Source organism: Cystoisospora suis (assembly GCF_002600585.1).
Source record: "Cystoisospora suis strain Wien I chromosome Unknown contig_6516, whole genome shotgun sequence".
Classification (NCBI taxonomy): domain Eukaryota; phylum Apicomplexa; class Conoidasida; order Eucoccidiorida; family Sarcocystidae; genus Cystoisospora; species Cystoisospora suis.
Window position 1 is genome coordinate 251 of NW_027159304.1, and position 21,450 is coordinate 21,700.

General features: G+C 55.1%; 5 protein-coding genes across 5 annotated transcripts; 4 read left to right on the top strand and 1 right to left on the bottom strand.

Annotated features, from left to right (window-relative positions):
* On the top strand, positions 1 to 4,243 carry CSUI_009996 (zinc c3hc4 type (ring finger) protein). Its single transcript, XM_068070103.1, has 3 exons — positions 1 to 243; positions 1,654 to 2,671; positions 3,860 to 4,243. The coding sequence occupies exons 1-3, from the start codon at positions 84 to 86 to the stop codon at positions 4,005 to 4,007; spliced, it is 1,326 nt and encodes a 441-aa protein (XP_067917917.1). The 5' UTR covers positions 1 to 83; the 3' UTR covers positions 4,008 to 4,243.
* Positions 4,244 to 5,260: 1,017 nt separating this feature from the next.
* On the top strand, positions 5,261 to 8,575 carry CSUI_009997 (uncharacterized protein). Its single transcript, XM_068070104.1, has 4 exons — positions 5,261 to 6,256; positions 6,624 to 6,705; positions 7,307 to 7,822; positions 8,534 to 8,575. Exons 1-3 carry the CDS (start codon positions 5,855 to 5,857, stop codon positions 7,504 to 7,506), a joined length of 684 nt encoding a protein of 227 aa, XP_067917918.1. The 5' UTR covers positions 5,261 to 5,854; the 3' UTR covers positions 7,507 to 7,822; positions 8,534 to 8,575.
* Positions 8,576 to 8,959: 384 nt separating this feature from the next.
* CSUI_009998 (uncharacterized protein) lies at positions 8,960 to 12,726 on the top strand. The gene is made up of 5 exons (XM_068070105.1): positions 8,960 to 10,853; positions 11,326 to 11,470; positions 11,843 to 12,056; positions 12,315 to 12,390; positions 12,607 to 12,726. The coding sequence occupies exons 1-5, from the start codon at positions 10,125 to 10,127 to the stop codon at positions 12,649 to 12,651; spliced, it is 1,209 nt and encodes a 402-aa protein (XP_067917919.1). The 5' UTR covers positions 8,960 to 10,124; the 3' UTR covers positions 12,652 to 12,726.
* A 2,848-nt stretch (positions 12,727 to 15,574) lies between these two features.
* On the bottom strand, positions 15,575 to 18,333 carry CSUI_009999 (uncharacterized protein). The gene is made up of 4 exons (XM_068070106.1): positions 17,329 to 18,333; positions 16,841 to 16,913; positions 16,353 to 16,442; positions 15,575 to 15,867 (listed from the first exon to the last, which is right to left on the bottom strand). Exons 1-4 carry the CDS (start codon positions 17,351 to 17,353, stop codon positions 15,834 to 15,836), a joined length of 222 nt encoding a protein of 73 aa, XP_067917920.1. The 5' UTR covers positions 17,354 to 18,333; the 3' UTR covers positions 15,575 to 15,833.
* CSUI_010000 (ubiquitin ribosomal protein s27a fusion) lies at positions 18,147 to 21,113 on the top strand. The gene is made up of 4 exons (XM_068070107.1): positions 18,147 to 18,270; positions 18,596 to 18,692; positions 19,691 to 19,776; positions 20,295 to 21,113. The coding sequence occupies exons 1-4, from the start codon at positions 18,232 to 18,234 to the stop codon at positions 20,568 to 20,570; spliced, it is 498 nt and encodes a 165-aa protein (XP_067917921.1). The 5' UTR covers positions 18,147 to 18,231; the 3' UTR covers positions 20,571 to 21,113.
* Positions 21,114 to 21,450: the final 337 nt, after the last annotated feature.

The following is a 21,450-nucleotide window of genomic DNA, read 5'->3' on the forward strand; positions in this document are numbered from 1 at the left end:
GCATTTCCTATGCCGGTCGTGGTGGGGGCATTGCTGGTACGGGGGGGTTCATTGTTCCGGTGAGCGAGGATTATGTCTGCTATATGTGTGGAGAGCGCGGACATCATATTCGCAACTGCAGTCGCTCGAATGATCCTCGGCATCAGAAGAAGGTTAGGCCGGCCACCGGCATTCCCAGCAGTTTTCTTCGCGACATCAGTGTCGACGATATACCCAAGTACGCCGAGGTGTACATCCGCAAAGGTACGTCCGCCGTGCCTGTCTGTGTACTTAGTCCACGACGATGCTCTGTGGCGAGGCAGTCACTCACTTCCTCGAAACCAGAAGGTCATGTCGCAGCGGATGGTGAGCTTGTGACGTTCGCGGGATTCTGTTAGAGGGTACGGCATCGGTTATGGTTCTGTCGGATGACGAGGGGTCTTCAGCCGGGACCTGTGTCTCGTCTACTCGGAGGAGCTCTCAGCTCGTGTTGTTTTGGAGCCGAGCTCGGGATTGCGCGCATTCGAGTGGACTGAGTGTCTCCCAACCTCTCAAGTGCCGGCGGGTCCCGTATGGTGTGAAGTTCCCTTGCCGGTTCGGGATGTTAGGGTGCCGGGGCTGTTGGGGGGCTGCTCAGCTTTCGAGGCGCAAAGGACGCGGAACCGAGTTTGACACTGGTCGTATGTTTGTCAGTCGCGTATTGCCATCTATCTCTCGAGTTGCAGTGTTACTTGGTAGTTGAGGTGCAGTGTGTGTTCCCATACGGGCTACCTGACTGGACCGATACGCTGCTCCGGAGAGCAGAGCGAAGCGTCAGCGAGTCGAGGTATTATGCAGTCAAGATTCTCATTTGCCAAAACAAGCGTTTTCGTGTGCCGTAGTGGTATGCATTTTAGCAGTGAGGAAGCCATGACTGGGAAGTCCGTCGTGGGGCTCCTTCCTTTTGTGTGAGTGGCTGTGTGTGTGGTGTCCCGTAAGGTACCGAAGACCCGTCCGGGAGTGTACCTGAGTTCTTGTGTTGCTGGTGTCTAGGACAGGAGACAGCTCTTGGATTAGATTCAATTTCATGACCGGGGCCGTGGCTTCACTCGTGTCAGTGTGGGGTTTGAGGGGGAAGGGAAGGTGCTCCGAATTTCAACAAGACTGCTGCCATCGGGACTGTTAAGAAATGTGGTGAGAGGGTCATAGTGGGCGCAGTGTGGTTTGGGAGCTTGTTACTATTGCAGCCTGTGCTACTGCGCTCACCCAGAACACAGTAGGTCTAGAATTTAGTCTGTCAGAGTGCGGCTTAGATTGAAGTATCGATGCAGATTATGATTTAATTGGGTGCTTTGAGGCATGTGGACCTGTGGGACTCCTGCAGGTTCTTTCGTGGAATGTGTATCGTGCTCCACTTGTTTTCCTTTCGTAATTAGACCCGATTCTGCTTTGTCTTTCAATTCTGATGCCTGCCGCCAGGTGTGTAGTGTAGTTCAGTTCGGGGGTCGCTGTGAACCAGCCCATCTGTTACGCTCTCTGAAGTACGTCGGAAGTTCCCATTCCCATAGATTTTGCTTTCAGTATATATCAGTGCTGATGTGGCAGTGATAGTTAGTCTCTGACTCCACCGCCTTCCCTTCTGAGACCGCTATGTAGGCCCGTGAGTTCCAGTGTCTCTTGTGCGTTGTGCCGCAGATGGCTCCTTCGCTGTAATGAAGGATGCAAAGCAGCTGTCCTCCCTCTCCTATTTTTCATCGGACTTGGACACGAAGATCGAGCGTCATGTGGGAAGCAGCGATGTAGCCGCTCACTTGAAGTGTCCGATCTGTCATCATCTCTTCTCGCAGCCAGTAGCTACACCGTGCTGCGGGGAATCGTTTTGTCGAAATTGCTTGACTCTCGCGGTAGACGGGCGGCAGCTGCCGGGCAGCTCGTTTTCTGCCAAGAGTACAGGATGCTGTCCGTCATGTGGAAAGAGCATTGATTTGCGGGAAGTGTTGTTCAATACAGCGCTGCAGAAGAGCGTGGATGCTATTGTCCATTCCAATTCCTCGTTCAGGGATTCGCGCAGCACATTTTCACAGGCTGGATCTGTTCTTCCGGATTCGGTATCTTCATTGAGTACGGCGCCCCCTACTACAGTTGTAGCTGCTGCTGCAGTCTCCGCTGCTGGACCTGGTATTGGTAGCGTAGAAGCAACTGCGTCTTCTGCGCCGACTTGTGCCAGTGCGACATCATGTGTCAAGGGGGTGAAGGGCGAATTGCCAGGTCAATCAACCTTCACATCCCAAGTGACTTCATCTGTGGCTGCTGCATGCGTGAAAAAAGAAAAGGACGAGGAGCTGAACAGTCCGCCAGCCCTGTCGTGCGAGCCACAGACCATAGCTGCAACGAAGACGGGGGAAGAGGGCTCCCTTGTCAAGGCAGAAGATCAGAAAAAGCAGGAACCTGCGGAGCCGACACAGTACTCGGGTGTGAAAGCAGGATCACTTTGTCCACCCGTTGCTGCAGTCACGAACGGATCTGCTGCTGTATCGGTAGCGAATGGTTCACCGGCTGGCGACACACACAGTGGGCACGTACGCAGCCGGGCTACGGCCTGCCACGAGTCTAAGGAAGCCAAAGGAGAAGAAGCTACTGGCTCGGGGAACGGACGGAAGACTGACGTTCAGTCAGGGTTGCCGATCGGCATAAACTTGAAGCAGCTGCAACAGTGAGCTACATTTCGGCGTAGCGAATACACTTTACCTGTACGCTGCCAAAGAAGTATTTTGCTACGGAGTTATACGGACTATAACAACATTCAGATATGTTGATGGCGCCAAGCACTGTTGGACCGCACGGTTTTTTTTGGTCGCTTGGCTGTTCGCCCAACCGAACCGTAGAGAGGCCAACATCTTTCTGGAATGAACAACTGGAAGGACCGCGTGTCGTAGCAGAGCGGTGTGCCGTGTTCTTTGAAGTGGCGACATCTCAGACGGAACTACCAAGGCTGGCTGCAGTCTCTCGTCTCGGTCCACTGTGCATGTCACGGGGCAGGCGTAGTGTTACGCAGTTGGCGAACGCTTGGTTTTCACGTTCGTGTGAAGTTCCGGAGGGACGGATGCGCCTCACCATAGACAGCTAAAAAGGGGCTACCTTTGCGCGGATCTACCTTGGCAAATTTTGTACAGAGGCCCATCAGCTATTCATCCTTGGTCGGTGCTCTGTGCGCTGGATCAGTTTCTAGCTTTTCTGCAGGCGTTCTTGAAAGTCTCTTTCCAACTGTAGCGCCGTGGGAAATCCGTCGAGGCGTACAGGCACAGTGGGGGGGGGAGAGTTCGCTTTCTGCAGAAGACTGTTATGGTGTGCGGGTCCAGCCTGCCTGTGTTCCGACTCTCGTCGTCTACATCCGTGTAGGAGCCGTGACAGCTAGGGACATTAGTCTCCATAGATTCACCTCTTTTCTTCATTGTGAACTTGGTAGACTGTGCGGGGGGACGTGCGTAAGACATAGGTCATCCACATTTGCCAGTGCATCTTCCGACTTCAACTGGCGGTGGTGTAGGCACCGAGGCCGCCGTCGTCACAGCGGCGGAGCACGGTTGAAAAACGCGCCTGGGGCGCAGTGTTCTGAGACTGTAAGCTGGCCGTGACAGCAGACGCGGTCACTTCCGCTGAGGTTTGGAGTCCCCGCTCTTCTTGCACGTCCTTGTATCATGAGTGGTGCGTATCGAACCTGTGTGCAAGCGAATCAGCGATCAGCGTTTCGTGTACAGGCTGGAGTGAGCCGTTGCCCAGTCCAAGTCCGTCGCTTGCTTGGCGGGGCTCTGAATCGGAGGGGCCAACGGTTGTGACGAAAGGACGTCCGCGGAGAAACAACACACGCTCGCAATCGCCCTTCCTGTGCATGTGTTCTCAGACAGCAAGACTTCGCTGCAGCGTACATCGAGCAGTACTTGCAAAGGAAGCAGAAGAAGCGGCGGAAGGCAGGAAGCGAAAGTGACAAGTCGTCCGAGAAAAGTGACAGTGACAAAGTAAAGAATAAGCGCCTGGCCAGAAAGCAGTGATCCCTCCATGCCAGTCTCCCAGCTCTACTCCGTCCTTTTTTGAGTCCCTGATGTCTTTTCGCGTTTCTCCTCAGTCGTGCATATATAGTGTTATGTTCTTTTCAAAGCTCTCGTTGACGCTGAAACGTCACCTGCACCCTACAACGGTCATTGTTTTTCCCGGGTTTCAGTCTCGTAAACTGAGCCTGCGTTTTACGGGACTCACCCAAGATAAAGCCAGTCGCCGTGGTCGCTGCTAACCTGCCTAGGCTGATTCCGCCGAGGCTTCTCGTCAAAGTACCAGAGCGCGTATGCGAACCCCTACAGCAACTGCGTGTTTCTTTCAACCTAGGGGCATCTTCGTGGTGACTCCCATACTGCACTCCATAACGGGGCGCAGAAAGGAGCTCGATAGCATATTCTACACGCTTTGTAGTGAAGGGGCTCCTCAGGGCCTCCGCAGGTTCTGGCTTACACACACGTCGTTTCAATAAGTCAGCAGATGGACCCGACCATTCTTCGGGTGGCTTACCAAACTCGCAGAGGAATGCAAGGAGTGCATTCCTCTCGAGTGCATGACATGGAGACGCTGTAGTGCAATCTGCGTTGTCGTTTGAGAGTACCGTGCTGTCCTGGCAGTGCGACACCAAGTGGAGCGGAGCACTGCGGTGTTCGTGCCGCTTGTACGTGCGATGGGACTGTTGCAATTGTCGATCCTTTAATAGGCCTCGCACTTCGGTCACTGTTTACGAAGGCTCCCTGCTACTGCAGTATCTGAGAATCAAGCAGCGGCTGGCGCGCAAGACTGCGTTTTTTCCCTTTCTGGCGAGCCGTACGGGTCGAATTCGTTGGCGCCAGGTTGTTGGCTGAGCGGGGCGCGTGTGAAGCACCTCACGTCCCGCGCGCCATCTCCCTCCCCGCGGCTGTAAAGAAGCCGACGCGCTGCCCAAGTTCACATACCGCGAAGCAACTCTTCGAAAAGCCGCACTCAGACTCGCGTAGGCTGCCCTCCACAGCTATCGAAGTTTGCCTGGACAGGCTTGTCCCAGTGCAACAGGGCACAAACCTCCTAGACAGCATGTCTGCTCTTCTTCGCGTTGTCGTCGCGAGACCCTTGCAGTCTCCGGGACAGAACTGTCCAGACCGGTTCCACGAGGAAGTTGCCGTGAAGGTGGCTGGACGCTCGCTCGTAAAATGCCAGCTATCTAAACAGCTAGGTGCCTAGAACCGCGCGGCTGTGGCGCCACAGTCACCAGGAGAGAAGTCGGGCAGAAAGGGAAGCATCTAGTGGTTACGGTATGGTGGTTTCACTCTTCACCCTGACGCCGAGCCCTCAGGTCGCATGCGACCGCATGTCCCCCACTCTTTTCGACATGCGCAAGGGCTGAATGCTCCTTCATTTTCTGTACGCCACGGTGGAAGGAGAAATAAGTCTCGAACCAACTTAGGACCGAGAGAGGAGAGAGTACGGAGGAAAAAGTGTACGGTAGTTTTCGGGCAGCTGCTATGTCTTGTACTTATGCTGTTGTCGTCTCTCCATGCACTGTGTAGTAGTTGCTCTTTCTCTTAATTGGAATTTGCGAAAAACCGATATCAGTGCCGGGCACGTTACCCGGACTTCTGAAGTGGCGTTGATTCCCTGTCAGTCTTTGAGATGCAGGGGCGGGTATGGAGGTGCACGCACGTCGGCTCATGTGCGCCAACGAAACATCTTAACGTAGGAGGTTTTTGTCGAGGCTTTTTTCTTAGCGTCTCTCGATCCCGGTGTTGTGTATGAGTAATTGGGTGTTTTTGTCTGTCATCTGGTACGGCGTCGTTGTTGCGTGTTCAAACGTACCCAGGATTGCCCTCGCCTACGTAAGCGCGTGATGGCATGCCGGTGGAACCGTACAGCGGATAACTCTATGGATCAACGTACCCCGGCTTCTACTCAGATGGAAGGTGCACCTGTTGTCCCCGCAGACTCCCCACTTGCAGCAGGTGACCCGGTCGTACTATCCAAACAAGATTGTTCGAGTGTAGAAGCGGGTTCTAGGGGTTCTAGCGCAGCGGCGGGGCCCTTCCATTGTAATGGAGCCGGCGTTACGGGCGATCTAACACTAACCTCCGAATGCGGTCCGTTTACCGTCTTTCGTCTACTCTGTACGTACATGCGAACCCAGGTGATTCGTTTTCTGTTCATTCGGATGAGTCAGGCTCTGTGGATCTGGGTCGGGGACCAGAAAGAGCTTTTGGCAGACCTTGAGGCGGCATTCCCTATGGGCTCCCGGGTGAGAGAAAGGACTATAGGGGACTCGGCAAAAAAGTGGACACGCTAGACACGTGAGTGGGGTGATGCAGATCTTTCTGCAGTAACATAAAAGATTCAAGAACGTCACTAAGTACGAGTTTCTCCTCATCCGAGGTTACACCCGTCTCGAAAGACTTTCACTGGCGCGGTTGTATTCGGGCCTCGTTTCGTTAGCACCATGGTCGTGTTTAAGGTAGATGTCGCTGGGACCGGCACGTCCACGAAGGTGACCGGGGGGGGGGGTCAGGGCCAACTGTGTGCGTGGTACAGCTACGGAGTCTGTCCCTACCACATTCTTGGGAGGGGTTTGTCACGAGAAGTGGCCTTGCTGTGTTGGGTTTTCTCAGGGAGGAACCCAGGCAGCCGCATGCACGTGTCTGTTTTCATCAAACATCGAAGCCTCTAGCGGAGCCCTAGCATCCAAGCTTGGTGAGCCACCCTTTTCTTCTGCATGCATATTCTAGCAAGTTACATTTGCAGGCAGCTCCGTTCCAGCTGTATACAGTCGGCTATATACGTAGGTGAACAGTGTCTTGCTAAACAGGCTTTGATGGCCTTCCCTAGGTTGCTTACAGCTTTTTGCCTCTTAGGAACGGCGAATGTGCGTCTATTTAACTAGAAACGGCGGCTTCGGGACGGATGGACAGGACATACGTCAGTAGAGGGGAGGAAACACGTGATGGGATTTCTGGGGGGACAGCCAGGAGCGGGCCAGGGTCACGGCTACTTAGAGCCAGGATGGCCGTGCTCGTCTCTCCGCGGTGGTACGCTGGATGCAGGGTTCTCTTGCGAGCGCCGCGAAGTAAATGGAACTGTTTGGACCGTCAGGACGCGAGCATTCTACAGGATTTCAGCGCTTTTGTCTCTTCGTTGCAGCATCCCTCGGATTTTGTAGGTCAGCTACATGACACGGGACTGATTTGGGTACCACTATGGGGGCAGCATCAAGTAGGCGACGAAAGCAGCGTCTCACGGGGGAGAAGTGAACTTCGCTGATATCGTTTTCCGTTGTGTTCCCTTGCTTGCGCAGCTGCTCGCTTCGGCCAGCCAGTCTTCCTGTCCGTAAATGTCGCAGGGGCTGATGGACCTCTAATGATTTTCATACAGCAAGTTCTTCAGGACAAGATATCGTCTATTCTTGCACGGGGCGCTGACAACCCGACTAAGTTGGAGGCTGCAAACGCACGTCGAGCAGGGGGTGCCCATGAGGAAGGGGCAGTGGCAGCGTAGGAGTCGACAACGCTCCAACTGTGGCATGGTCTGTCCTACTGGTCCTGCCTCGGCGCTGACAAATATGCTGAGCGCCGAGTATCCGTGTTGTTGCGATGAGTGATGTACATGTTATTGTGTGGGTGCAGGCGGGGAGGCAACAGCATTTTTCGCCAAGTTGGGGTACCCGTCTGCCCGACACGGCTGCTTTTTCCGACAGAGATCTAACGGTGTGGGACAGGAATTGTCGGGCGCGACTGAGATCTTGTGAAGATGGTTGAGTGGTTTTTTCTCTTTTCCGACAAATTACTCCACTGAATAGGGCGGATCCGGATAGGTTCGTCTGCGGCTTCCAAGAAGACGGCGCCACCTTTAATTCCTAACATTGCAGACCGAAAGATAGCTTTGAAGTTCGTAACATTCGCGGTTCCTCCGTAGACTGCAGGTCGCGGTCACCCCACCGGAGCCCGTGTAGGAGAGGAACCGCAGCACCTCACTCCTGAGAGCACTCTTTCCGGAGAGAACCGGCCACAAGCTTCAGCTTACGGGGAGGTTTCGTGGCTTTTTGTCTGCTACAGGCGGCAGACGGTGAAGTAGTTCCCTACCTAAGGCCATTGCACAATCGTGTCTGTTTCCGTCCCGCAAAAAGGAGAGGCCAGTGGAGCGGTACCCGCTGTGGGCTAGTGCTACCTGCGGAGAGGGTATACTCTCTTTGCCAGCAGTCTACGGGGTGCGTTTCCAGTGAGCTAGTGGTTTTCACGCGTTTTTCAGGCCCTTGATTTCAACCCGTCCAGGTCATAAGGGCACTTCGGAAAGCGGAGAAACAGTCGTCGACTTCTGTTTGGGTATGGTAACGTCGGCGAAAGCATGTGGCAAGCCGCTGCCCAGCCTTCGCCTCTCTCCACTGCACTGACACCGCGGATTCACTAGTAAAGTGCACCTTTCAACGTCTAAGTGATGTATCCCACGAGACAACAACGGACTGACCCGGAGACTCCACGCCTCTCACATGCTGTGCGGTTGTGGCTATGCTGTGATCAACGGCCAGGTAGAAAACGCTAACTGTTGACCCCTAACGGAGATTCCTCCGGTTTGAGAAATCCTCGTTGGCAACCCAACCCGCCGCGGCGCGTAGCACTGGTTGCCGACGGTTTGGCTTGGTGAGCTGCTCGGGCTCCTGAGCCTTCGTCCAGCCGAGCCCAGATCGGAATGTTTTCCAAGGCGCCGGAGTGCGCGGCGACGGGATTAGCGACAGAGTGGCCGACTCGGTCCTTGATTGAGCAGATGTGGGTACAAAGCGAGGTTGCACTGCCCCGTACCTCCGTGCTTCACGTTAGCGCATGTGGGGTTCCGATGCGAACGGTGACTTTCAGACAGGCCGCACCACGTGCCGGCCAGTGTCGAGCAGTTAGTAAAGTGAATGCGGCCTGTCACATAGTGCGGTATCCCACATGGTACCCTCGGAAAACCGTCACAGCAGGAGACACGGTGTGCCAGAGTTAGTCGGGAAAGAAGTCCTCCTCGGGACAACTCCAGAGGGCGGTCTCGACATGTGCAACTATGCAGCAACCGTTGAAGCCTGCCACTTGGGTGAACGCTGTTGTCCCACGGGCCGACATGGCGCGTGACAACTAGCTGCGAGCAAGCCGGGGCAGGCAGTCGCGGAAAGGTGAGTGACGTCACCTCTACATCCTGCTTGCCCCAATCTGGCTTTCCTTCAAACACAAACGAGATCCGCCCTTTTTCCTCAGGCGACAGAAGGAAGAATCTTCTCTCGAGTTCAATTTGAGCCGTCCGCAACACGGCTGACCGGCCGGACCGCGGAAGTGGACCGCGTCCCGGCCCGGATTTAAGAGTCGAGCGGGTGTCTTCGGGCTCCTTCTAATAGTTGTCTGATAACCTGTGTGCTGAGAAACGCCTCCGACAAAAAGCAGATGCTCGCCTTCGTCACTCTATGGCCGACTCAGTCTCCAAGCATACATGAAAGGCCAGTCGTAACCTCGCTCAGTCTCGTTGCCTTCCATCCCGGCCGCGGCTGCGGCTTCGAGACCCGCCCCGGAAATCACGTGGCTTGGGTTCTCGGGGAAGTCCAGTGCAACCTGTCTATTCTCCTTTTACTTGCCAGTGAAGCGCTGCCAAAGCTTTTGCGGGACTTGTCATGTCTTAGTCACCTGCGAAACTGCTTTGCTTCGGATGCCTGGGACGTGGGTCATCTCTGACCCACATGAATTGGCAGCTGTGTTTTCTGCAGGGACGGCGTTAACATAATTCCCCGCTTTCTCAGCCCCGCCTCCACCCGACAAATGCTTGGGCCTAGCATAGATACGCAGCTGCTCGACTGACTGAAAAAAGTGAATGAATCTTTTTTCGAGTCGGCACTCGGGTCTCCTTCCGCATCTCGTCTACCAGACTACAAGGGAGAACATTTCTGCACCGCGTCATTGCTTCACCTGCGGGCCGGGAGGCCAGAGAGGTTGGGCCGCATCCCATGTGCTGAGGTTCCGGTGAGTCCTTGGAAAGGTGACTCCCCCGACTAGGGCTCCATCGGGATAGGAGGTGCGCCTCCCGGGTGCCAACCCCCCCTATCCACATCAGGAGCCAAAGAGAAGCTTCCTTTCTTTTTGACAGCAGAGTTGAAAATGCAAAGCAGCGTAAGTTCTTCCTCTTCGAGTCCGGGTGCCTTCGCTTCGGGGACTCTTCAGTCCAGGTCCATGTCCCGCAGTGCCTCCCGGGTCGACCACTCCGGTTCAGCTGTACTACGATCTCGTGCGCAGCAGAGCGGTACTGCCAGTCCAGGTGGCAGCCTCTCAGTGTCTCTCGGGGCAGCCCCAGGATCCGCTCCCCCCGTGTCGCAGTCACCACAGACAGCTGTACGCCCATCAGGCCCTCCCCAGGCAAGCGACCGGAAGGTCGTTGAGGTCAGTGGTCCCGTGAGGGTTGGAAGTACAGTTGCTTTCGCGCCCCCCGTCAAAGACGAAAGAGTGCGTCCCGTGGACCCACTTGGAAGCTATTACCTGGCGGCCGCCAGGTCCACCATGGCATCAAGGAGAGAGAAGGGACAAGCGAAGAAAGTGTTGGCCGAGAGAGCCGAACCTACCCCTCCTAAACAGCAGCCAGAGAGGCTTCCGACGATGAAGCCCACCTACAAAGCAGAATACAAGAGGCTGGGTACAGACGGCCGCCGTGAAGAGCTGGAGACAGTGGAGGACGCCGAGGACTCTTTCTTGCTTGACGACGCAGATGCACAAGACGGTGGCGCTTTCGAGACAGAAGACGGAAATCTTGGATCCTTGCGTGGCGGTGGTATCTGGGGCACCGAGTGGGTACACCCCAGCGTGAACTACCCAGTTCGATGCCGCACAAGCAGGGTAAGCCAGGGATACTCCGAAGCTTTATAAAACTGTGGCACGCATTACCTGTGGCACGAGCTGAGCCAGTCTCCAGCCTGAGCGAGTAGGGGGTATAACGTGATTCTGATACGGGCGGTGGCGCCCAAAGTGCACCGCGCCGTCACGGGGCAGACTGCCAAACATTGTTTCTCCTTGCTTGAGTTCTTCGTTTCTTTGGGCTCACAGCCTGTGCCGGAGTTAGGGCAACATGCGAAGGGTGGCTGGAACAATCACTTTTTCTTTGGATTTGATTCCGTGGCCGTGTACCTGACCAACTATCAGCCCCGTCTGTGCTATCAGTCATGCTCTGTTGCCGTAGAAGGCACCCTGCTACCGACCGCTTACATAGTTTTGGTGCTCAGGCTTCGAGCAACTGACCGTCGCTCGTTGCCTATGATAGGTTAAGTCCTGCTGCCAATGTCTTTTGTGCCGCGGGATCTGTGTGTTCCAGGAGAGATGTGCCTTCACGCAAACGCAGGACTGGCCCATCTTCGCTCTACATCAGCAATACGTCAGGCCACTGAGGTCCACGGAATGGCTGCCAGGCGAGCCGTGCGTCCGGCAGCGCGGCTCTTTCGAGCTTCCTCCTGGCGCGGGTGAGCGCATTCCTGGTTCTCAGCGAACACACTTTGCTGCCCCGCCAACACCCCCCGGTTTTGGGCATCCTAGTGTCTCTTCGACACAAGAGCACTCCGTGCAGGAGTTGCTTTAGCAACAAAGACCTTGTTCTGCCGGGTCAAAAATGAAAACTGAAACTGTGATATCGCAATATGCTATAGACCGGAAGGATGGGAGAGGGACGCCGACCATGCTATTACCCCCTGCTACTAGTTGAGTGCGCGCGAGCACCTGTAACAAAGTGGATGTGCTGGGCCAAGGCGTCATTTTGGATCTGTTATTCATGTCATTTTCTTGCTTTTACTCGTAGCTTCGTTTTGTTTTCCGTGTTCTGCGTCGCTCCTCTACAGCCAGGTATTCGAGCAGCGCGCTGGCGATTCCAGAGACAGCGTGGGAGCCCTTTGTATTCCCGAACCCGCCTCGCGCGTTCTTACTCAGAAACAAAAGGTTCAACTCGTCAGCCAAGACACTGCTGCAGGGTCAGAAAGCTAGGGCGGGCTGCGTGCTGGGCGGCACACATTGTGCAGCCGACCTGACGCTGGCTGACTGGCTCGACCTTGAAAGGTAGGCGTACTGCGGGTCCGCAACTGAAGATGTTGGGAGACCCGGGGCGACGAATTCAGCGGTCGGCGTACAGGCTGTTAGCACGGACGGACGAGGAACGCATCAGCGGCCTTACAGGCGGACTGTGAAATCCCTTCCGTGCTGTCAATGAGGAGTCGTTGTCTCTGCGGCGCTGTTCAGTCTCTTCGGAACGTGTCACGCAGCCCGAGGGTGATCCCTTGCTCTCGTGTTCCCTGGTTGTTGATGTGTGGGCTTCAGAATGCTATGGTTCGACCCCGAACCCCGTCTTGAACAGCCCTATCGACTATACGCGGACTCGAAGACATGCCTTAAGGTAACGTATACACGGCCGTCGCTGCGCGCGGATGTGCGAAGAAGTGACAGTAAAGCAAGACAATGTCTCGTTGAGAAGAATGCCACATACTAGTGACAGTTGCAGTTGTCGAACAAACACGTACAGAGTAAGTGCTCTTATATTGTTCGAAGGCAGGTGTAGCGCTGCTGCTGCGTTCTAATTATCGTTGAACTGCTGTGGGTTCTCTTTTTCCAGGGTCCCGTTCTAGACGTTGGCTATCTTATGCGAACCGGCTGGTGACCACCGCCGGGCTGGACTTCCCTGTACGAATATTTCGTCGTATCCAGGGCAGGCTCATTCTCGAGCGTCCGCCCTGCAGCACACCATGTTCAGACAGGGGCTGCGCGGAGTTTACTGTGTGCACTCCTAATGAAAGTGTCGCCCTCGTTCCTTACAAAGACCCTGAAACGAGGACTGGCAAGCCTTTTCTCTCGCCTCTTCCTGTGCTTGACGCGGCACCCCCGCCCGGCCCAAACTTTTTTGTTACATCGCGGCGTCTCGCTAGTTTGTTGAGAATTCCGAATCAGTCCCTATAGATGCGGGAGGGCACCGGAACTCTCATAGAGTACCTTTGAGACTTTGGGATGCTGAAGGGTCCATTCCTCCATACACAGTGATGTGTCTTTATACACTGTTCCGCTGCACCCACCCACACAGCCGCATTGTCTTCCGGGTCCACGGATGAACGGCTAACACCCGCGTTTCCCAGAAACGGGACAGATATTCAACGGTGCACTGAGGGAGAACAGCTCCGGTGTAGGGGTACTCCAGAAAACACCACCCACATCACGGCCTAGCTAGCTCAGACCCAACTGCGTCCCGAACCGGTTGCTAAGCCACCACGTACTCCATAGTGGCCCCAGCTTCCAAGAAATCACACACTGCGCTAGACACCAAGACGAATGGGGAGAATGAGACGGGTTGATTAAAGTCGTAGAATACACGTGCAAGCACAGCCCCGGTCCCTGTCTTGTGTGCGCACGCACGGTGTAGGGGCATGAGAGCCCCGACACCCAGTGCGAAGCCACCAGCGATGTGCTCACAAGTGGATAGCTTTTGTACGTTGACAGTCTGCGGGGCCAGGCGAAAACTGGGGCACGTGCGCAACGGGCGCCTTCCGGTCAGTTGCGGACTTGCGAGCGCACAGCTCTACTCAGGCACCCGCGTGCTGCGCTGCTTAGCATCGTGAGGCATGCACCAGCAAGAGAAGCTTCTAGATAGGAGACGTCTGCATGATAGAGTTGGGTCGATCCCGTTGCCGAGCGGCACTTTCCTTCTTCATGGGTGCTTTCTCAGGTGGTAGCCCCCCGTTCGCGGTCGTCCAATAGACTTCGGTCGAACACGATGCCGGACAGCACTCCAGTTTTGTGCGGACCCCTAGGTGTCGTGGCACTGCTGAGGCCCGCCTGCCTACCTGAAACGGCTCTCGGTGCGTTCGGCGTGAACCATACAATAACGCTTGGAGCAAGGGACAGGGCAGTACCTGGCGTCGCCTTATAACGCAGAGTTACAGCGCCTTCGTAGTCCGGACATTCACTGGTCAGCTATCAGCGCTGCAGAATAGGCGACCCAACAGGCAGCCAGCCAGCATCCAGACGCACAGATAAAATGAAATTTTGTTCTGGCGGTACCACGAGTCGAGAATTTCCTGTCTTTTTGGAGATTCTGCGTCTCGTGGCCTCCAAAGGCCGCTAACCTCTCTTTCACGATCCTGCGCAAAGAAGCTGGGTTGGCAAGACCTCTTCCTTCTGTGTTCAGCAACTTCCCTCAAAAACGCGCTCTGACAATGAGCTGGGCGGGTCACGGGGAGCACGCTTACGTGGGACTTTTGACTGGTTGCGTCAGCCGGGTGTTAATTTTTAGTGGTCTACACAGGGCCAAGTTCAGACCCCGGTCCCTGTCGGCATTACGCTCCTTGGAGTGCCGCTTCTGTTTTCAGATTGAGCAATACCGGAGCGTCCGTGCCGAGCGCCTGTGTTGGAGGTGATCATGCCGTACTGCCACATCACGTGTGTCGTGGCCACAACAGGCTGCAAACGCTGAACTCGCAGCCATCTCGTTCGCGCGCCTAAGGACAGTAGAGCGCGTCAGTGCGTGAGGGACACCGAACCCAACAGTTGGCGAGAGACCCAGAAAGTCCACCCTCCTCTCTTCTACGCCCGCAACACGTAGCAGGACTATCGCGGACGCCCGGTAGACAGTTTTTCCAGCGGTCGCACGAGGCAGCACACTCAGGAGAGCGGCAGTCCAGTGCACTGTGTAGTAACAGGTGCCAGCAGGAGCTCCTTAGACCTCGAGGCATGCGCACTTGGCCGTTGCGCCTGAGTCTTGTCGCCTTCATCATCAGACCACCCCCCCGTCTGAAGCGCCGCGCAGGCGCTGAACGTTAAATTCGCTCAGCAGGTTCTGGGGTCCGGAGACCCATAAGCGCGCGGAGGCCTTCCCGTGATCTTCGAAGCCCAATGTCTTTACGCATCATCAGGGACTGCGGGTGGTGCCATTGGTAGCGTAGCGTGGTCCCTCTGTTTACCACGAAACAGCGGACTAGAAAAGCAGTAGCTCGCGCTAACAAAGAATTCTGACCGTAGGTGCGATCAGCAGACAGGCTTGCCCATGCGGGTACAACACGGCTCTCATGGGCACCTCAGGGCGCTTGATTCGCTCCGAGGGAAGGCTGGCGTGAGTGACGGCGAGCGGACACCGACGCCGGGGACTCTTCTACGAAAGACCACATATCGCTACGGCCGTGTTAAAACGCTTCGCGTACTAGACGGAGTTTATGCACCCGCACATTCTGACAGGGCCTGGAGCAGCGGGCTCGACCGCGCAGTGCTACACAGACAGCGGTGATCTCGCACTTCGACGGTCCTCACGAGCCACCCACGCGAACCCAGTCTTCGAGGTCCCCCCCCTGCTGTGGGGCTAAAGGGAATCTGCACTCAAGCGACTGACTGTGCAGCTGACCGATTCATCCAGTCTCCCCTGGAGCGGGGCAACACAACCATGCTCCGCGCCCCAGCAATCGCAGTTCTCCTGGTGATCCATCACGGCAGTACATAAGCTACCACTATCGAGAAGACCACGCAGTGGAACGGCTGCTATAACATCGCAGCAGGTCCAAACTAACTGACACGCGTCGGTTGTTACCACGCCTCGAGGGCGGACTCCCTTGTGGTGTGTTGTGTCATGGCAAGCACCCGCTGGATGAAGGTAACACCCGCCGCGTCTCTTGCTACTGCACCGCTTGCACGGTCAGAGAACAAGCAACACTGAAAACTCGAGAGACGCAGTGCACCTCCGATTCTCTTCCTCGCCTTGTGCAACTGCCTTTCTGGCCCGCATTCGGGACGCCACGGTCAAAAACGGTCGACGTCGGGACCCACAAACACCATTCCTCCGGATCGCGGAGACGGTTCTGCCTGTCAGTACTGCGGAGACGTCTTTTCAAGCCAGTTGCTGCATAAAAGGCATGTAGACGCACCGAGAGATACTCCAGTTGTGGTTCCTCTCCGTGCAACTGTGCTCGGTCGACTAGCTAAGTCCCGCCATGGAAATGGAAAGCAGCCAGACACAGCGGGGATCGGAGCGTCCGGGTTCGAGCCGCCCGACACGCGGCTAGACGAGAAGCTCGCGGCCGTCAGCGCTCGTGACTCGTCTACATCTCAACTCTCCTTTTGACTTCCGACCAGACAGGCATAGTACGTTCTGTTGCTATGTCGGGCACCACGCCAGCGCAGGATAGGGGGGGCACACGGAAGCCTGCGAATCTTCCACTGTGCTGAGATACACCCCCCCAGTGGCGACGCCACTTGGCGCCAACCCCACGAGGTAATATGGCCACACCCGGGCGATTGCTGCTGTAACACTATCTGGTGTGGCATACTGCCATAGGCAAGGCCAACCTGAGTGCTGATGGCCCACGTCGACGCCTGACTACTTACTTGTAGAAGGGGTCGTAGATAAAGTCTCCTTCGTTGAAGAAAATACAGTCAGTGAAAACAATGATGCCGAAGATCACAGATAAAAACATCCTACATAAACAAAAACGACATCAACTAAGGGACAGAGTCCAGCTTCTCAGCTGCGCGTTCCGTCACCACTGCGCTGAGGTCGGGACCTTCCGCGTACTCAAGATGCAAATCTTCTCCTGTTCGCAACTCCTCAAGTGCAAGCCAAGATGCCCCACTTCCAAACCCGGCTCGCAGGTAACATCAAGGCATTAGGAGGCATTGGGCCGTGGTTTCCGTATCAGACTTGAAAATCAGAGCCATGGCTGCTACGCAGTACATACTGTTACTGTTCTGCTGTTGCACTCGGGACGACTGCATCCGTGTGCGAGCCACCAAGCCCGCTAGTATTTTGGATACAGATTGCTGAAGAAAACGTGGCACGCCGGACTACCCCGCCCTCGCTTCTGGAATCTTCTTACCACATATAGCGATACGCCTCGAGAGTTACGAACGCGCCCAGGAACACGAAGAGAAAAAGCACGACGAAAACGCCTATGGGATGAGCACAGGAAGACATGGTTTGACGAGGAGGAACAGGAGTGGAGCCCTGGGTGTACGCGCTTCATCTGTGAGAGATCTCGAGGAGTGCAGAGCAAAGCAGCGGCGCCCATGCGTCACACACGTCGCCGGGACTTTCCAGATAGTTTCCTAGCTAGGACCAACCAACCCGCACGCTTGTCCTCTGCAAAACGCGCTATGCGTAAATGAGGCGCCCTTGGACGGCCAGGAGCCTCCCACCTTGTTCAGCGCCGTGAGTGCTAGGGCGGAAGGGGACCTTTCGCTGAAACATTTGGCAGGACAACTTCACTCGGGAAAGGCAAACCTAGGAAAGAAACTTTGTGTACGAGCTGCCGTTAAAGATACTGCCAGAGAGAACACCGAGAGATCACGACAGCGTATGCCTTACCGCGGCGGAGTGTCGATTCGTGCATTTTGACGTAATTCTTGGCGAGAAACAGACGAGAAGCGAAGAGCAGACAGATGGACGCCCCACTAAACTGGGATTCTTTCACGGGCGAGGAAGCCGACTCTGGGCCCCTAGCCTGGGAGCCGGATGCGGCAGATTTCCGCACTCGAGACCAATCACCAGCACGCGGAGAGAGTCTTTGTAGCGACGGGTTTTCAGCGCCAGCGGAGACGGAAGTAGGGAGGTCGAAGGCCCGCGGCGACCACTGGGCGGAGAGCTATCAATCAAACTGGCTCCACAGATCCTTGATGCCTGGGGTTTTCGGAAAACCTACGTGGGCCCGCCAGCATCGCGGGACGCAACTGGTTATGACTCAGAAGGCGCTCCAATGTGCAAACAAACGGCTGATACAGGAAGACGCAACCGAGAGTATTTTCCGAAAATGACACAGACGGAGTCCTGGGAAAATAACGGAGTACAAGATTCCCTCGTCAAAACAAAGGCCTCCGAGGGAAAAAGACCCACCAACAGAGGTTGTTAGACATGTTTGCTTCTCAGGACAAATTGTCGCTTTGGAGTCAAAGCTTGTCAGCAAGCGGAGCAAGGAACATACCGGCGCGGTGCTCGCAAATCGCAAGCATGCAATCTCAACAGACGATCCACCCCAGCTTCGCCGGAGCAAAGCCAGTGAGCCCTACCGCATAGTGAAAGTCCTCCTCATGCATTTGAATGAGCTTTGAACAGGAGGGGACTACTACAAATCGAGGGGAGCGGCGCTGACTGCAGACGTGTGAGAAGTGCGAATCTCTGCTTCGGGCTCGATCCCGCCTTGCGGCGTACTGTTATCAGCGCAACCAAGCTTGGGTACCCGTCGGCGCCGTTACTTTTATACAACTACGCGGCATGAAGTTCCAAATATCACGCCTCCCCGTACAATTGTCCGTAAGTACGGAAAGCGCGAAACCAGCACGGCTATTCTCGACTCCCGACTTCCCGTTACCTCTGTTGACTCTTTGCTCGCTTGCACAACCATGCTAACCCAGAGTTACAGCCGTAGCGTAGATCGGCTAATACTGTGATATCGGGCGGTGACTCGCGCATGTGGTGAAACTGGCGTGCCCGAAAAGACTATTGCCTGCGCATTTAAGGAGGTAGTGTGTGGGTCGTTCCCTCCTGCGATCATTGTGGGGCTGCGGAGTCGGGCTCTTAATGTGGTTGTGCACTGAAATATGGTTCACTTTTTGCAGTTTTTGTGGGCATGATGCAGATCTTCGTTCAGTCCCTTGGCGGCGAAACTCTCGCCCTTGAGGTCGATTCGACCTCAACCGTCCGTGATGTTAAGGAGCAGCTCCAAGTCCGCCAAGGTAGGGGCTGCGAGCCGGAAGAATCCACTTGAAGTCGATCCCGTTCCGCTTCCTGTTTTATCTGGACATCCGCACATTTGTGTTGTAATTTGGTAGTGTAATGTACGTCATGTAGAGGGCCGTCGTTTTCCCCACAGACGCTGTGCGGGCCGGCTGCAGCCGGGGGGGTCATGCACAAGAGTGTCCAGTGTAACTTTGGCAAGATTGCTACTCGCAGTTTGAGATGTAGGTTTATCTGTGTCTCTTCGCTCTCTCCTACACTGCGTTTTTGCTGATCAAAGACGAGCTCAGAAGATAGTTTTGCACCGTGGCGGTGGCCGACCTCTCCCTTCGCTCTCCCTATTCCTTTCTGGTCTTAACGGGCCGAGGCGCGTACGGAAGTTGTCCCCGAAGGAGGGCAGAGCGCTTTCGGTTACGCTCACGCGGTCATTCTAGTGAAACTGGAGAGAGTTTCACTTTTAGGGGGGTCGTAGTCAGCCGGTTGCACTGGTGGTGACCGCGCGTGGCGATTTATCTTGGTGACCCCTTCTTCGTGTCACAAACAGAACGGTGTAGCTGACGTGTCTTTTCCCTGCGACCCCTTCAGTCGTGTACGTGCTTGGATTCTTAGTGTGGTGTCTGTCAACAAGGGATTTCCTTCCCGATCCGGTCCTTTGCACCATGGGAGTGGGGAGGCAATGGGAGGACGCCGCGGCCAGATTGGATACTGGACAGCTCTCCCTGATCGTATAGCCCATAGTAGACACGGACATGCTCTGAAGCGAAGCTGAACGTTTCGCCGTAGAAGATGGAGGTGGAGAGCGTCTATCGTCGACGTACCGGGACGACCGCGGGTCTGTGTGCCAGTATAACTTCTCGGAGTACCTCCTGTCTTTCTCGGAGCCAACTCTCGGGCATTCTGTACAGCCACGTTCTGGTCTGTCGTTTTCCGGGCACTTCCGGTCGTGTACACGTTGATTCAGGTGGTGTGCGCGCATATGCGTTTTTTTGTTTCGCAGGCGTTGACGCGGACGCTCAGCGGCTGTGCTACGGTCTACATCCGTTGGAAGATGATGAGACACTAGCCGAGCTAGGCCTCGAGGAGGTACGGGTCTCTCGTTTGACCGAGTTTTCGGGTGTGACAGTGCAGTCATGGATAAGAGCATGCGTTCCTGTAACGGACCTTGTAATAAGTAGTGAAGTTGCTGTAGAGACGCGGGGATGAGGTAGAGAGAGCGTATAGATATATCAAATCATGGATACTGCGGTCTTGGTTTTTTTCTCTCTTGAGTTGCTCCGTGAATGTCAGACTACTGGACACCAGTCTGGTGTACACATGCCGAGCTGAATCCTGACCTGCGAGCGTCGTAGCCAGAGTGGCCGACAAAGGGAACTTTGGGATGACAACAGATAGGGACATCTGAGTGCTGGTGAAGAGCACAACTTTTTTTCGCTAACAAGTCTGAAAAGTTCCCTTCCTTTTGCGCATCGGTTCTTTTTGATGTCCAGAAGATGTGTTCCACCTGTAAGACGTTGACGGCGAAAGGGGGGTTCATCTGTTTGTGAAAGGAGCGACGAGCCCGTCCGTTACCTTGTTATCTTCGAGCCGTGCTTTGTGTGCAGGAGGCTACACTGTATCAGTCGTTGGAACTGCTGGGTGCCGGCAAGAAGAGAAAGAAGAAGACTTACACCAAGCCCAAGAAGCAAAAGCACAAGAAGAAGAAGGTTAAGCTTGCCGTCCTCAAGTTCTACAAGGTTGACGGCAACGACAAGGTCACAAGACTCCGAAAGGAATGTCCGCGGGAGACCTGCGGTGCTGGTGTCTTCATGGCTGCTCACAAGAACCGCACCTACTGCGGCCGTTGTGGTCTTACATACATTCTTAACGCTGAAGAGTAGACGGGCTGTGTAAGGAAAGCGAGCGGGTGACAACTCTCCGGCGGCACTATGGTTTAGACTTGTGGGTACCGAAAGGCTGACATGCATCAAAAGACTTCAAAGAAAGGAAGCCAGGTGGTTTGTCGTTACGAGGAGACTACACGAGCAAGAACTTTCACAAGAAGGGCCACGGCTTTTTTCGGAGAATTACAGCTAGAGCTGCTAAAGAGTGAATCCATATATGTGGGCAATGCCGCTCCGTTCATTTGTGGGGGACATCCGAGTGCTGCGAGGGTGCTGGACCCACCTTTCTTGATTTCTCGCGGAAGCCAAGTTCCTCTGTTTTGAGTTACTACTATCGTACTATCTGGTCTCTGTATTGACTGTTCGTCGAAGTATGTCAGAAGGAACGTGTTCTAAGAGCTTGCACGTTTCATGAAGCTGCCTCACCCGAAATCACGCCTTAACAGAACACTGTTGTCGACGTGGAGAGGTAGCTGACTAAGCAGTTTACGGCAGACATTACTCGGGGTCAACAATTTGATCAAGTGCCATGCACAAGCTGCAGTACTTCCGCGTGAAGTCCGAACAGCGAGAGAGAGGCTAGGTTTAGCCGTTACCACGTACGAGAGGCGCATGAACGGGAGCCGTCAGTCGAATTGTCGCGGTCGCCGCGCACCCCTAGTGCAACAGCACAAAGACAGCTATTCTGAACGGTGTTCTAGAAAGTGGGAGGTCGGTGCACGCACCAGACAGCGCAACCTTGAAGGAAACAGTGAGGGGGCCCGGCTACATCCAGCAGTGTGCCGCATCGCTTCTCGGGCACGGAAGAAGAGTCCACCTGGCCGAAGTTCTCACGGCCCTCTTTTCTTGAGGGCCGTTGTAAAGGCTGCCGCAAGAA